Here is a 16149-nt window from a genome sequence, read left to right on the forward strand (position 1 = left end):
ACTGTTGTTGTTTTTTGACAGTAAATAAAATGCACCCGAGTTGTTGTGGGATCACCGGACGGTGTTAGAAAATGAAACCGGTGAGAGACACAAAGAGGGAAGTGATTTAAAATGAGGGAACGTCCACACACCTGCATATTTAATGAGCTCGGCGCTGCTCAGGTGTGAAACTGACAGCACACTTTCTCCTCTTGCTAAATATTTCACGTCGTATCAGAGTTTTTTTTCTCTTCATCGGTGATTCTGGTGTTCGCCTCTTTAAGTCCTGCAGATTTGAGGGTTTTTAGAAAATCAATTGTCACCGTGTGTGTGTGTGTGTGTGTGTGTGTGTGTGTGTGTGTGTGTGTGTGTGTGTGTGTGTGTGCATCTGCGGCCCGGAGCGGTGCGTTTCAGGTCGGATCAGCCTGTTGTTTTTTTGTGTGTGTTTTTTTTTTTTTTTTTAATTTTATTTGGAGCTGCAGTGCCTCACACAGCAAAAAAAACCACAAAAAAAACCCCCTCTTGACTCGGGTTGTTCATGAATAAGCGATGACTGTTTGCACTGTGTTGTGTGTTCAGGTCGATCAGACTTAATGGATGAAGCTGCTGAAGCTTCAGTTCAGGTGAAGAATTCACGGTGAAAGAGAAGAGATGGTAAATGAGCTGTTTTATCTGTGGCGGTGCGTTCAGGCACGATAACGGCAACCGTTCCCTATTTTATCTGTTTTTGTCGCTCTGCTGTTCTGTAGGTTTATATTAATGGAGTTAAGAGGGCATTTTTTCTTTACATTTCAACATAATTTAAGCTTTAAAATGCTGCGAGACGGAAAGATTTCCGTCTGGAAAATGAAGCTCGAGATGTCAAAGTTGATTCGTCAACTGCGGAAAAAACTCAAATTAAAATCTGACTTGTACAAAAATCTCCAGCTTCAACACTTTTACACACAAGTGTTATTGAACCTTTTCACCACCCAGAAAAACATCACATGGATTTTTATCAAATATCATCCAGGATTTAGAAGTTTTGAACGATACTCAGCCCAAATGATAAATCCAAAGACTTTCATCTGGGTTTTATGATATTTAAAAAATAGTCATGAGTTGCAGGTCTGCTGGAAAACAGTCGTGCCAGTTTGTGAGTTTTGGTGATGACGTAAGTCTCAAAACTCATAAACTCTCCAAACAAAGACAACTCACCAGCAGTAACATCTGGCAGGGATCTGCTGCTTTCACTTTGATTTCTGTCTTTTTCTGTTTAATTGTTTCATTCTCTGATACTCTGAAGATTTAGTTTTCTTACTCAACACAATCTATTGACAAAAAAAAAAAAAAAGAAGTTCTTCGAATACGAGCAGTCACACAGGAAAATATAATACTCAAATTTGAGGTTAAAAAGAAAACTGTACCTCTCTTTTAGTGTTTGCCACCAACACGTTTGAGTCAGTACCAGACGAGCACCGAGGTTTTGAAAGGAGGTGGGCGGTTTCCGGGTTTAAAATCGGACCGGCGGTGACAGCTCGCTGAGCGGTGCGTCGGTGTGTTATCAGAACAGAGCGGCTGTCAGTCATCTTGTTGTGCAGCCTGTTTGAAAATGACATGCGTCTCCGTCCGTCGTCCCGCAGAGCCTCAGCGCCAGCACCACGGGACCGGAGGCCGGTACCGTGGGCGGCGCCGTGTGATGCGACTGCTCACCGACGACGACTCGGATCACAAGCATTCACACTGACTGAAAATCAATGTCACGTCAACACACACACACTCACACACACACACACAGCCATCACGTTTTACAAGATATTAAAGCACCGGCATGTTTAATAACGTCTCACGGGGGCGGAGAGTCGACATGAGCTCAGCTGGAAAAAGCTCTTATGAAACATGTCGTCCAACATGTCGACAAACAAAAAAATCCTTCAAAATAAGTTTTCCTGCTTTAACTCATTTCAGAAGACACTCAAAAAAAACTATTGCTTTTACTTCCTGTAAAATATGGCGTCGACTGATAGCCTGCGTGTGATACATTTAGGGACATCTGTAAATTGTAGTGTCTCCCAGAAGCCTGCGCGTGAGGCGTTCAGTGGCATCTTTCCAGCGTTAAAAATGTGCTTTATGGGGGTAAAGAAGCAGCTCTTAGGTGCCTTCATCAGCTTTGATTGATTTAATGATGAATTAGCATCCACCGGTTTTGCAGATCCCACAATTTGTTTATGAATTATTAAAATGTTTTTTTGTCAGAAATATGAATCTCCCTGAACGTGGATATTTTCCAGCTTCTATCTTTGGACTTCGTTGTTCTGTATCTTCCTCCGGTGGCATCTGAACCTCCGGCTCCGACGGGACGCCCCCGTTTTCTGGTCCGCCGACGTGGACGTGACACATGGCTGCTGCTGCAAGTGTGTGTGTGTGTGTGTGTGTGTGTGTGTGTGTGTGTGTGTGTGTGTGTGTGTGTGTGTGTGTGTGTGTGTGTGTGTGTGTGGACACATGAGTTGTAGAGCCAGAGGACGCTCGGTGGACCACACGGGTCCCTGCATGTGAGTTTGACAGCCCAAGGTCCCCGAAGCATGACGCATACTACAGTCCTGTGTGTGTGTGTGTGTGTGTGTGTGTGTGTGTGTGTGTGTGTGTGTGTGTGTGTGTGCCAGCTGGAGGTAGATTTGGTTACCATGGTGGCTTTGTGGGTGGACTGTCTGTTTATGATGATGCGATAAGAAAGAAGGAGAGATCAAACGAGCCGGATGTTTCAGGGAAAAAAGAGACGAAGACACAAACGGTGTGTCGGAGAGATAAAACTGAATTTATTCAGAAACAAACCGTGTTGTACTTCTCATCCGGCGTCGTGTCGACGCTTTTCATCACTTTCGCTTTCTTGGTGTTTTATAGCAGCTGGTCACAAAAGAAATGGAAATCTGAATTTGTACTTTGTGGGACCTTTAATATCAGAATCAGTCAACACGTCTGGATGTAAGAGAGTTACGACAGCAGCAGGAAGTGGACCCAGAATGCAAAGCGGCATCGAGACAGATCGGGGTCTGAGTAAGAGGTCATTCTGGGAAATGTAGGAAAGTACTAAACACCAAACTGGGCAGGTGGAGGCGAAATCTGGTCGTCAGAAATGTCGGTGGAATAACTCCATGATATGACTCAGATAGGAGGTTGGTCTGGTTCTGGAGGATCTGAGGCTCTTTAGTTTCTGCCTTCTGTCGGTTCTGTCGGCCCGAGCTCGTTCTGGACCGTCGCTTCTAACGATGAACTAATGGAGACGTTTGATTCGGGACAACAAAACATCCAAACATCAACAGTCAGATCCTCAGTGGTGAATATTTATTGGGTTTTTTTGTCGGTTGGACAAAAGCTGGCGCTGAAACAGTTGATTATATGAGAGCAGCGTTTTTAAAGCCAGATGATGTTTTTAATAGGAAACATACAACCGATCAGATCGGCTTTAAATTCTGGTTATTTTCAGGACGAAGCTGAGCAGAAAATGAGAAGCAGCAGGAACGACGTCGCCGGTCCGCGGTGGACGCGACCAAATTAGTTTTCGGGGAGTTCTCCGGGGAGGCGCTGAGAGCTCGGACCTCTCGGCTGAACAATCTCAGCGGGCGGAGAAAAAAAGTCCGGCCGCCATCGATCGTCTCTCAGACGTGTGCCGTTACAACAGGCGAGTGTCAAGGAGCAGCGCCGAGAGGGAGGGAGGAGTAATGAGGCTGCCCAATACAGGCTGCTGACACACACACACACACACACACACACACACACACACACACACACACACACACACACACACACACACACACACACAAACATATGCACTCGCCCTGGCAGGTATCATTAGCCCACTTCTCACATCTGACGCTCCAAATCCAAGATGGCTGTCTCAGGCCCTCTCTCCAGGAGAACCGTTGCTAGGCAACTCCCTCCCTGCTCTGCTGCGCTGCAAGTGGAAGATGGCGTCTCCCCGTGGACCGGTGTGTGTGTGTGTGTGTGTGTGTGTGTGTGTGTGTGTGTGTGTGTGTGTGTGTGTGTGTGTGTGTGTGTGTGTGTGTGTGTGTGTGTGTGTGTGTGTGTGTGTGTGTGTGAGAGAAGCAGGAATGTTGATTCACTGCGGTTGATCTGAGAAAAAGACCTCATTCAGACCTAACACACACACACACACACACACACACACACACACACACACACACACACACACACACACACACACACACAGATGAGCAGATTGGACCCAGATGTTCTGGCCGTTCTCCACGGTCAGATTGTGAAACGCAGACTCTTTTCTTTCAGACTCTGTTTTAAATCAATCTTATCTATTATCTATCTATATCGATCTATCGATCGATATAGATAGATAATAGATAAGATTGATCGATCGATCTATTATCTATCTATATCGATCTGTGGTTTATGAAAACACTGGTGTGCCTCTCCTTCTTCTCTTCCTGTCTTTCAGACACGTTTCATTCAGTCTCAGTCGAACACTGCAGCAGTTCCTCCTTTCTCTGTGTGTGTGTGTGTGTGTGTGTGTGTGTGTGTGTGTGTGTGTGTGTGTGTGTGTGTGTGTGTGTGTGTGTGTGTGTGTGTGTGTAGACATCGCTGAGAGTGCGCTCTGTAAAAAAACGACTGTGTAAACTGGATTTGTGATGCCGAGACTTGACCTGGAATATATTGATCAGGACGATGAATAAAAAGATGGTTTTCTCTGCAGGCGGTGAATCTTCTGCTCGTCTGGTTTGCAGCTGCAGCTGGTTTTGGAGGCAGAAAGTGGACTCGTCTCTGTCGATGGTGTCGATGTGTTTGTGTCTGGTCCGGAGGACAGTTTAAGACTCACATCTTTTGGTTTTTGTCTCCCAGTTGTCGGCGACTCAAACGTCTGTCTGCCGATCAGGTCAGAACCAGTAATTAGCAGACTGGCGTTGAACAGCGTTCGACACGTTAGCCCTGCTGCGAGGGCCCTGGGGTGCTGTGATTGACAGGTGGTGTTGGACCCCCCCTCTGGGATCGTAATGAGCTCCTCCATCCACCGCCGGGCCGCTCTGACCTCCGTCTGTCCGTCCGCTCGTCTCTGCCGCTGTCACCGAGTCCAGACTGATGATGTCATTTCCACCTCTTCGTCAGCTCGGCCTTTTATGGGCGTCACAGGAAGAGTTATTTTCTCTGGAGAGCGCAGAAGAAGAACACGTAGAGGATTATTTGAGGATTATTTGGCACCAAACTGGCCGCCAGAATTATTGAGAATAACAGACATGTAAAAGTCATCGTGTAAATTGAAAGGTTCCAGTTTGGAAACCGTTTTGTCGCTTTGTGCCGTTTCAGTTACTAGAAATGAAAAGTCTGTTTTCTATGTGAGCTTCAGGAGGATTCAGGTGGGATTTAAAACAAACAAACATGTTCTTCTCGTCGCTGTGAGGCTCTCGGCTGATGTTTTGGACATCTGTCACCGCGTCGTGTTTTTACTCCTCGAGTCCTTTAACACGATGCTGGAAGCCGTCCTGAACAACAAAAAACAAACAACAACATTCTGCTGATCAACAAACTAATTCTCATCAAACGTTGAACTGAACCATCTGTGCTGAAACCGTATTCCTCTTTTCACCTTCTTCATTTTCCATCCTTTTTTCTTTTTTCTGTTGTTTTATTTATGTTGACATCTTCATCTTTTTTTTAATTAACCGTCAGACGCGGACACTGAAAGTCTGGGAGAGACAGAGGACGGTTCGGGGGGACGTGAGACCAGATTGTCCAACATTTTCCTCCAAGAAAAAAAAAAAACACCTGGGCAACAACAACAACAACAACAACAACAACAACCCTGTTTCATAAATGACTGTTGTGAATAAGCCGACAGCAGCGCCCCCGTCCCCCCAGCCGTCCCCCCCAGCCGCCCCCCGCCTCTCTCACTCTCTATGTATCTCTATCTGTTCACAGGGGACATCACTCAGAAGGGTTATGAGAAGAAGAGGTCCAAGCTGATCAGGGCATATGTTCCACACGCTGGAGGTAATTTAGCGACCTCTGACCCCCCCTCCAAACACACCCCTCCCCCCTCCCCCTCCCCACTCCGCACACCGCTGCTCGCGCTATCGATCGCGGCTTGACGACGAGTTACGGCGATGATGATGATGATGATGATGATGATGATCCATCGATTCCTCCGCCGTTAGTGAATGTAGGTTAGGACTCCCTGGAGCTCAGCTTGGGCCTCCGTAGCTGAATCTGACCACTCGCTGCCTCCACACTCACACACACACACACACACACACACACACACACACACACACACACACACACACACACACACACACACACACACACACACACACACACACACACACACACAGCCATCTGGTTTCCCTATCGTCCATCACCGCCTGCAGCAGGAATGGGTCAGGCGACACAGTAGATACGATGACCACATTTTTTCTAATTTTATTTCACCTTATTTGTATTTTCTTTCTTATTTTTCTTTTTTTATTATTATTAAACCAGAAAAATATGAATTTTTCTGCCGAATCAAATCATCTCCATGTTTGTTTTTTCCTCTTTTTTTTTTTTTTTGGGGGCGCTCTATCTTCCGCTTTTGTCAAACGCGCTTGTGCATATATATGTGTGTGTGTGTGTGTGTGTGTGTGTGTATTTATGTGTGTGTGTGTGTGTGTCCGCCTGCTCGTCTGCTCGCCTCTGTAGGTATGGAGGGGCCCATGTCCCACCGGGCCCCGCTCGGCCCCTCCGTCCGCGGCCCGTTTCCACCGGCGGAGAACCTCCGGCACCAGAGACGAGCGCTACCGATCCGGTACGGAACCCAGCTACACACACACACACACACACACACACACACACACACACACACACACACACACACACACACACACACATTTTTCTGCAAAACGAATGACAAATAAATTTGCAAATTGCATCAGTTTTTGAGAAAAGCAGCTGATTGGACGGTCGAACTTCTGCCGTGAGAGCGTAACTTTGAAACGTCTCCGTGTGTCTCCATGTGTCTCCATGTGTCTCCGTGTGTCTCTGTCTCCGTGTGTCTCCGTGTGTCAGACGTGCACACCGAGGCGGTGCAGGCGGTGCTGGCGCGGCACGTGGAGCGGAAGGTGGCGGTGCCGATGCCCTCCAAGCGACGCTCGCTGGTGGTCCAGACCTCCATGGACGCATACACACCTCCAGGTGACAACGCACACACACACACACACACACACACACACACACACACACACACACACACACACACACACACACACACCTGCACTCGTCCACCCCCCTCCACCCTTCCCCCCATCACTCCTTTAAGACCAGGATTTAAAGACTTTAAGACTCAGATAATAGAACTTCATTTAAATTGTCAGATTAGCAGCAGTTTGATCATTTTTCTGCGACTTTGAAATGATTGTGCGATTAAAAAACACACACACACACACACACACACACACACACACACACACACACACACACACACACACACACACACACACACGCTGTGGTTATCTCCGCTGAACCGGGCTGACTAAGCCTTAAAACTTGAACCCCGAGCGGGCGCCTCGTGCCCAGACAGGATTATGTCGTCTGCTTCCTCAGACGCTTCTCTGACAGAAAAAACTGCAGACTCGGTGGTTTTCTGAGACACGAACCCGCCGACGGACAAACGGCCTCGGCTGTTTGTCTAAACCTCCCGGTTCTGATCGGTGCGGCGGCTGACCTTTACCTCCGGCACGAGCTCATTAGATCAGACCTAATCAGAGTTGATGCCCTAAATTTTGACGCTGATTGAATTTTAATGGAGGAACTGTAATAAGTTTGCACACCGGTAATTTGCTTTCTAACCTTTTGAGGAAGAAGTCTTAAGCGGACCCGACATCTCGCCGGCGGCTGCCGTGAGCCGAGTTAAAGTTTACTTTAACCGTTGGATTTGAGGTTGCGCTGATGTCGGCAGGGCCTCCGTGTCCTCGCGATTACCACCTGAAGAAGCTGACTGAAGCTGATTCCTGACGGTCTGCAGCCTCTCAGAAAACTTCAGCGGTGAAAAGTCTGAATCGTTGTTTCAGCCGCTGTGACTTGAAATAATCAAATAAAACTCGTCAGCTCGGATACGTTTTGATATTTCCGGGCTCAGATTAAAACCGTGATGGCTGACGGACCTTTGAGCTGTTTTGCCATCAGGTCCTTTTCTAGGTTTTATTTTTTCACTTCAAAATTATACCCCGTCAATATAGCGGAGTCGTTACTATAGCAACACCAGCAAAAACCGGCTACGCGAACACCAGTGTTCGGATGTAACTCAGTACATCTACTATTTAACTTGACTTTATAAAACTTTTTAACTCTGCTACCTCCATCTCCGCTGACACTTCTGGATTTGATCATGTCAGAGCAGCATGTCGACATTTTGTGAAGTAGGTTTGTTTTCTTTCTTGCTCAGAGTTTTAAATAAGAAGATTGATACCAACTCTCATGTCTGAATGTTAGTCAGGAGAAAGTTAGCTTAGCTTAGCATAAAGACTGGATACAGCTTTTTACTATAAGTCAATCTAAAGATGGACTTTATGCTAAGCTAACAGGCTCACAGCTCTGAACCTCATTCTGAATTGTGTCGATCTTCTCATTTAACTCTTATTGAGCTGTTTGTGTCGTTAGCTCAGACTTCAGTAGCTCCGCCCACCCTGCTCATGTGTTTGTGTCTCTTTAATGTCCCGTGAAGCCTTTCTACTAACCAATAACGGTGACTGCTGACTCTCACCAGGCCTGTCCCCCCTGTGCTCAGACTCGTCGTCTGGCTCAGAGGAGGAGGCGGGGCCCGGCGACGACATGTCGGGCATGGAGCACTGGATGAGCCGCCCCTCCCAGCTCGGCCCCGCCCACCTTGGCTCCACCTCCTCCTCGTCCTCGTCCACGCAGAGCGGAGGCAGCGGGAACGCCGGGCGGCTGGCCGACTCGCTGGCTCACGCGCACATCTCACACCTGGCGCACACACACCTGGCGCACACACACCTGGGCCAGTCGCACCACCAGCAGAGCCACCTGTCGCAGTCGCACCACGGTAAGGCTCCGCCTCCGGCGCCGCTCGGAGGGAAAGGAGGTATATTTATCTCGGTGAACGTGCATCATGTACGTGCACGGCTCCTCCCACAGTCCATTGTCACACACACACACACACACACACACACACACACACACACACACACACACACACACACACACACACACTGCATCACAGCTGCGTATCGTCCCTCCAGGCATCGGCCACCTGTCTCTGAAGAGGAAGGGCGCTCTGAGCGTGGCTGAGAACGGCGGCTCTCTGCGACGGTCCTGCGAGTTTGGATCAGACATGCTGTGGCCTCCGCCGCTGGAGTCAGACGGTAGGTCCCGACCCCAAAAATACAGGTTTGACCCGTCGCAGAGTCCCGAGTTATGTTTGGAGAAGCGGGGTTTAAAATTCTGTACGTTACATATCGTCATTTATTCATCAGCTCGAGGGTCGATTCAAAAGTCCAGAGAGTTTTCCTGTTGAACGCAGCGCAGCGACAAACACAGGAAGCAGCGACCTTCATCAGGAAGTGTTCAGAGTTCAACATCATCACCGAGTTCCACACGTTAACGTGACCGCTGGTACGTGAACATTAGTGATGTCACCATGGAAACCTGAAACTGGAGCAGAGAAACAGCAGATTTTGTGTCGGAACAGAAAAATGTTAAAAAACGCTCGCTGACAGCCGAGTGTTCCTGAGCCCAAGCAGTGATTTCCACTATAGAACCGTGGCGGTTTTTAAAGCAGAGCTGCCTGAGGACCCAAAAATCAAAGACAACGTCAGATTTTGGGGTCAAACTGTGGAACTCAGTGATGAAGGCCGCTGCGCTGCGTTCAGGAATCACAGGAGAGCGTAGTTTTGAGTAGAAGTCCAGCTCTGCCGGACCTCACCGACTCCCGTGTCTGACGGGAAGCGACTAAAAGTTAACCGAGGAACAAAATGACCATCGAATGGTGTCTAATAGACGCGAGTCACCGCCGGCCTCTTCACTGTCTCCCCTCAGAGAACCACTCGGCGCCCCCGGACGTGACCGGGTACTCGTCGGACTCGTCCCACTCCCGCACCGAGCGCCACCACATGGCCAACATGGGAACGATCGCCAGGAACACGCAGAAGTACGGCAACGCGGAGCGCATGGAGACCGGCGACGGTGAGAGTCGCCGCAAAAAAGAAAACACACACAGAGTGAAGATACCGGAGACAGTCGGGTAAAAATAGCAACTCTTTAATCAGGAAGTGAGCTGGAATTGGACCAGCGCCTTAGAGAACTGGCCAATTACAGCGTTTCTGTTGAACCTGGATGGACAGATTGGACTTTGGTCTTTTTTTTTTTTTCTTATTACCCTCTATTTTTCTGAGCAAAGCTGACAGAGCATCTTTGTTCTTTTTCAATCACACAGTCACAGTTAGGAAACGGAGAGCAGTCTGTGGTCCTCTTGCAGCCACTTAGCAGAGTGTTTGTTATTCACTGATTTTAGAAAGCAGCCCTCAGATTTGGTCTTTCTGGTCCCGAGCAGCAAAAACAGACCTCAGCACTTGATCTCCGCAGGGCTTTGTCATCGATGCGATCACGAGGACCGTCCTGCTAACCGCTCAGCCCTCCGCTCTCCTTCCTCCCCTTCGCAGGCGTTCCAGTCAGCAGTCGTGTGTCGGCGAAGATCCAGCAGCTCGTGAACACGCTGAAGCAGCCGCGCAGACCTCCGCTACGGGAGTTCTTCGTCGACGACTTCGACGAGCTTCTAGAGGGTCAGAAACCGTCCTCCGGTCTGTCTTTAGAATGAACACGGCTCGTCCAAATATGGTCACTTCCTGCTCCGAACTAGCAGAGATGGCGACGGACAAGATCTGAACTTCATAACGGCCGTTCGTAAAACCGACGGGTGACGTCACCGCTGGTTGCCGCCTGGCGGCGACCCAAATGTTTTACACAAGATTTTTGAGCCTCTCAAATTTAAAATGGGGCTAAAAAGCAGAAGGAAATAAAAAGTCTGACTTATCTAATCTAATAAAAGTTTGACTTTTCACCCTTTCGCTCTCATTTTTCAGAGGACCACGTGGAACCGATAAAACAGGGAACGCATGATGGTTCAAACAAAACACAAAAATCAGCACCAAGTTCAGTTTTTAAAGAGGATTTAAATTGTAGGAGTCTTTAAAAGAACACAGAAACGAGCGGATCGTTACGTCCGACTGCTGTTTGCTCATTCTTCCGTGCGGGTTTTCTATCTTCATCGCTTCGCGAAACGAATCTCGGATTTCAAAAACACAAATTTTGTGTAGTTTTCTGTTTTGTTTCGGAGGCGGTTTACGAAGCGTTGTCAATATCTGCGGTGTGGTCATAAAAAGACGGAGTTGAACTTGTTTGGTTTAAACCTGCGCTCGTCTCTGGATTCATTCATCCGAACTCAACGTAAAAGCCAGTCAGCTGTTGTGCCCGTTCCCCTCAGTGCATCTGTGTTAATGACGGCTGCAGCTCATTAATTAGTGCGTCTCAGTGTGATTACAGCTTCCTCACTTTCCTTAAATGATTCCACGTGCTGTTTTTTTTTTGTTTTTTTTCTGACGACATCATCCGTCTCTTCGTCCTCCTCCAGTCCAGCAGCCGGACCCCAACCAGCCGCGACCGGAGGGGGCGGAGATGATGCCGGTGCGGGGGGAGGCGCTGGGGGTGGTCACCAACTGGCCCCCGTCCCTGGAGGCGGCGCTCCAACGCTGGGGGACCATCTCCCCCAAAGCGCCCTGCCTCACCAGCCTGGACACGGCCGGGAAGCCGCTCTACGTGCTCACATACGGTAACCGGAGCGCACCGTTTACTTCATCAGAGAAACCTCGAAAACAGCCGACTCTGATTTAAACACTGAAACTCTCCAGAAGCTGATCACTGACGTTGATATCAGTCAGGCAGCGTATGATTTGAAATGTTGTAATTCATTGTTGTTGATACCGAAAGGATGTTTTCCAGAAGACATTCTTCAGAACTTCATTTTGCCTCAAATTAAAAACGGCTTCACAGCGACACATTTTGTTCAAAGACATCTTCACCAGTAAAACATGCGGCCGTATTTTTTAAGGACGATCAGACGAAGTGTTGATGCAACACAGGTGCGCAGAAAAAAACAAGGTTCCAGCTGTCTGTCGGCAATTCATCACACACACGAGGTTTCCATCTCTAATCTTCATGCAGGAATGTAACTCCTCCTTTTTTCCTTTTGTTTTTTTTTGTTTTTTGTACATGATGTCCTCTTTCCTCCGCACATGTCCACCAACGATCCATCCTTCCTCTCCTGTCGTCACTTCAGACTTTTTCTTTTTTTTTCTCCCTTTTATCAACTGAACGTCCTCAAAATAGAAATCCAAGACACACACACACACACACACACACACTCACACACACTCACACACACACACACACACACACACTCACACCCTGTGAACTCAGTCTCTCTCCCTCCCTCACACCCTCGTCTTGTGTCCTGTTCCCTGCAGGGAAGCTGTGGTCTCGCAGCATCAAGCTGGCCTACAACATCCTCCACAAACTGGGCAGCAAGCAGGAGCCCATGGTGCGACCGGGCGATCGGGTGAGTCACACCCTCCCCCCTCCGACGCGCACACACACACACACACACACACACACACACACACACACACACACACACACACACACACACACACACACACACACACACACACACACACTCTTCAGCCTGTCGTCTTCCTCTGTTTTCTCTCCTGCAGTTTCAGTTTGTTGGTTCCAAGAATCAGTGCAAAAGCATTCATTAATTAAACCTGATCAAACACGTGTCTATTAGTGTTTTTGAGATCCGTAACTTTGCAATCCGATTCTGCTGTTTTCTTCTTCTGTTTTGTGTTCGTCTGAATGAGTGTGTTTAGAAATCGAGATTGATTCCACTGTAAACGCCGAGTTAGCTTAGCTTAGCACAAAGAGTAGAAGCAGCACAGACTGTATATGAAAGTGAACGTAGTTTATGGGTCTGAAAAATGAGGCCGATGTTTTTAACAAAGTTTTAGGTTTTTCCAGCCTCTCTGAACCCGTCCTCTGTCCTCTGTCCTCTGTCCTCTCGCTGTCCTCCAGGTGGCGCTGGTGTTCCCTAACAACGACCCGGTGGCCTTCATGGTGGCCTTCTACGGCTGTCTGCTGGCCGAGGTGGTCCCCGTCCCCATCGAGGTGCCCCTAAGTCGCAAGGTAACCGCCCCCCGTGTTGAAGAGCCCCACCCGGGCCAGCTGGCTGCGCTGCACAGCGAAATCAAACGCTCTCTCTCTGAATCTCCTCTTCACTCGCTGCATCGCTCCGATCCTCGTCCTCTGGCTTTAGATTTGACACCGAAGCCGTGTTGTACAGGATTAGTGTCTCTATGGGAGGTCAAGTAATTTAATGTTTCCCCGTGAGGCTGCAGCGTCACGTTAATCCTCTCCGGCTCGGGTCCACGTCGGTGTTTCACCTCTCAGGAGCTCCAGACTCCCCGCTGCGTTTCATCTCGCCACGCGTTTTGTGTTTTCTTTTGTGGACATCTCGCCGAGCAAACGTCATGGATCTTCAGTCTTCGGCTGTTTGATAGCAACAAGTCCTTCTGAGAAAATAATCCCGTCTGAGCCGGGAGCAGAAAAACACATCTGACACGCAGGAAACGAAGCGCTCCCGCTGCCATCACGGGGAAAAACGACAACGCCGTCATCAGTCGGGCCGCTGCAGCTGTTGATCTCCTCAGACCTCTGAAGGCCGGGGAACTAAATGCTGCTTATTTCACGTCAGTTTGTTGGTTTTAGTTTCGTCTCCCCCTCGTAGCTGCTCGTCTTTGCGGCGCGGAGGCCGGCGCGGCGTTGGCATGGTTACGCAGTGATTACTCGCTGCAGCAGAAAAAAAATGCCTTTCGCTGCTCGTTCTGCGGCCTCCCCTGAACCCCACCCACCCTCCTCTGAACCCCACCCACCCTCCCCTGAACCCCACCCACCCTCCTCTGAACCCCACCCGCCCACCCCTCCCCCCAATTCTGCATCTGTGCTGCGGGATTTTCCAAAAGATCTGAGTTTGGCTCGGTGGAACAGTGCAGCAGCAGTTCAGCAAACATGCTGCACACGCGTGACGTTTCTGTAGATGGGGCAGCAAATGTTTTCATGTATGTTTTTTGTGTTGTGTTACTAAATGTTGTGTTTTTTTCTCCACTCTCTCCATCGTCCAATAGGACGCCGGCAGCCAGCAGATCGGATTCCTGTTGGGCAGCTGCGGCGTTACCGTGGCGCTGACCAGCGACGCCTGCCACAAGGGTCTCCCCAAGAGCGCAACAGGAGAGATCCCACAGTTCAAAGGTCAGAGTGAGAATCATCCATCACAGAGGAGGGGGCGGGAGGGGGTGGGGGGAGGGGGTGGGGGGAGGGGCACATAATGAGAGAGAGAGAGAGAGAGAGAGAGAGAGGCTGTCATTGAAGACGAATATATTAACTCATGACTGATTCTCATTAAACAGCTGCAGCTCAGTCAGAAGTTCAGAGGTCATTCCTCCACGTTTTTGAACACATCTCTGATTAAAGAATATAAAGCAGGCAGGGCTCTACACATGGCGGAGCAGCTTTTCAATATTTAGCTTTATGCTCATGGCCGCTGACAGAAGATCTTTGAAGCGTCTCAAACGTTTCAGTTTTTAAAAGCAGGTTAAAAAACCTTCCTCTTTCCACTCTGACCTCTCTTTCCTTCTGGAGGTCGACTTCTGCTCACCGCGGCTTTTAATAAACCGTCGAAGCTCCTGCTTCATATTCACGTTGATTTGGCCCCGTGTAGATGTAGATGCCAAGTTTTGACCTTTTATCTCCAAATCGACTGAAAAATGAATCGATGAAGCCAAATTAAATTAAAAAGAATTTAAAAGCATGAAAGAAAAACGAGCACCTGTTGACAAAATCATTCAACGTGAAGCTGGAATAAAACAAAATAGTGTTTGACTGTTTACCTCCGGGTCTGAACTATTATTTATAATTTGGGAGTTGAAGGAAAAAACATGTTAAGTTGTTATATTTGTCTAACCAGCCTGAGTACTTCCTGTTGACGGGTGACATCACGAACCCTCTGTTTGCTCTCCGTCTCTGCAGGTTGGCCGAAGCTGCTGTGGTTCGTCACCGAGTCGAAGCACCTCTCCAAACCTCCCAGAGACTGGTTCCCTCACATCAAAGACGCCAACAACGACACGGCTTACATAGAGGTGAGCTCACAGTTCAGCTAACAGTAAAACACAGGCTGAGTTTCCTCTGGTCTCCATGGCAACCACTGCGATGCTGATAAAAAAAAAATTAAAAAACAGATTTAGCTGCATTATGTGTTTGTATGCAGCTTTATTTTATGCAGTGCATCAAAACAAAAGTAAATCAGCATCAGATTTATCAGTTTGTTCATAAACTTTAAGCAATTTCTGAAGAATTTTAAAATTAAGTAATCCAATCCTAATAAATCCAATCTAATATAATCCTATTCAATCTAATATAATCCTAATAAATCTAATAGAATCCTAATCAATCTAATATAATCCTATTCAATCGAATATAATCCTAATAAATCTAATAGAATCCTTATCAATCTAATATAATCCTATTCAATCGAATATAATCCTAATAAATGTAATACAATCCTAATCAATCTAATATAATCATAATAAATCTAATATGATCCTAATCAATCTAATATAATCCTAATCAATCTAATATAATCCTAATCAATCTAATATAATTTTAATGAATCTAATATAATTTTAATGAATCTAATCTTAATAAATGTAATCTAATTTTAATTCATCTAATCTAATATTAATGAATGTAATCAAATTTATATGCATTAAATATAATTTAATCTAAACTAATGTTAATGAATCTAATCTAATCTCATATTTCTGTGATTTGCAGCAGGATTATTATTACAGGAAGTCATCATATATTCCTCTTCATCAGTTTGGCATTTTATTTCTTTATCCTCGATTTTTAATTTTAATCTAATTCCCACAATTTTACTGCAAAAAAACAGAAAAACTCAAAAAATGTACGTTGCAAGTTTTGAGAAAAAGATGCAAAAATCAGAATCAACTTCGGCGGGACGGAACAGAATACGATTATTTGATATAAATGTGATCTGTTGTCTTC

The 16149-nt window shown here is 47.3% G+C and overlaps 1 protein-coding gene across 1 annotated transcript in view; it reads left to right on the top strand.

Moving 5' to 3' along the window:
• The window catches only part of LOC138193890 (disco-interacting protein 2 homolog C-like), a 41574-nt gene that overhangs the window by 3328 nt on the left and 22097 nt on the right, over positions 1 to 16149 (top strand). Inside the window, 13 exon segments of the mRNA XM_069142185.1 lie at positions 5902 to 5973; positions 6661 to 6698; positions 6700 to 6766; positions 7027 to 7152; positions 8723 to 9019; positions 9216 to 9338; positions 10012 to 10158; positions 10635 to 10754; positions 11603 to 11800; positions 12495 to 12586; positions 13102 to 13212; positions 14211 to 14334; positions 15112 to 15221. Of these exon segments, the coding sequence (XP_068998286.1) occupies positions 5902 to 5973; positions 6661 to 6698; positions 6700 to 6766; positions 7027 to 7152; positions 8723 to 9019; positions 9216 to 9338; positions 10012 to 10158; positions 10635 to 10754; positions 11603 to 11800; positions 12495 to 12586; positions 13102 to 13212; positions 14211 to 14334; positions 15112 to 15221 (1625 nt within the window).

The sequence above is a fragment of the Embiotoca jacksoni genome, unplaced genomic scaffold, assembly GCF_022577435.1.
Source record: "Embiotoca jacksoni isolate LCO1_2020_lvr unplaced genomic scaffold, fEmbJac1.0.p SCAF_98, whole genome shotgun sequence".
NCBI classification, from domain to species: domain Eukaryota; kingdom Metazoa; phylum Chordata; class Actinopteri; family Embiotocidae; genus Embiotoca; species Embiotoca jacksoni.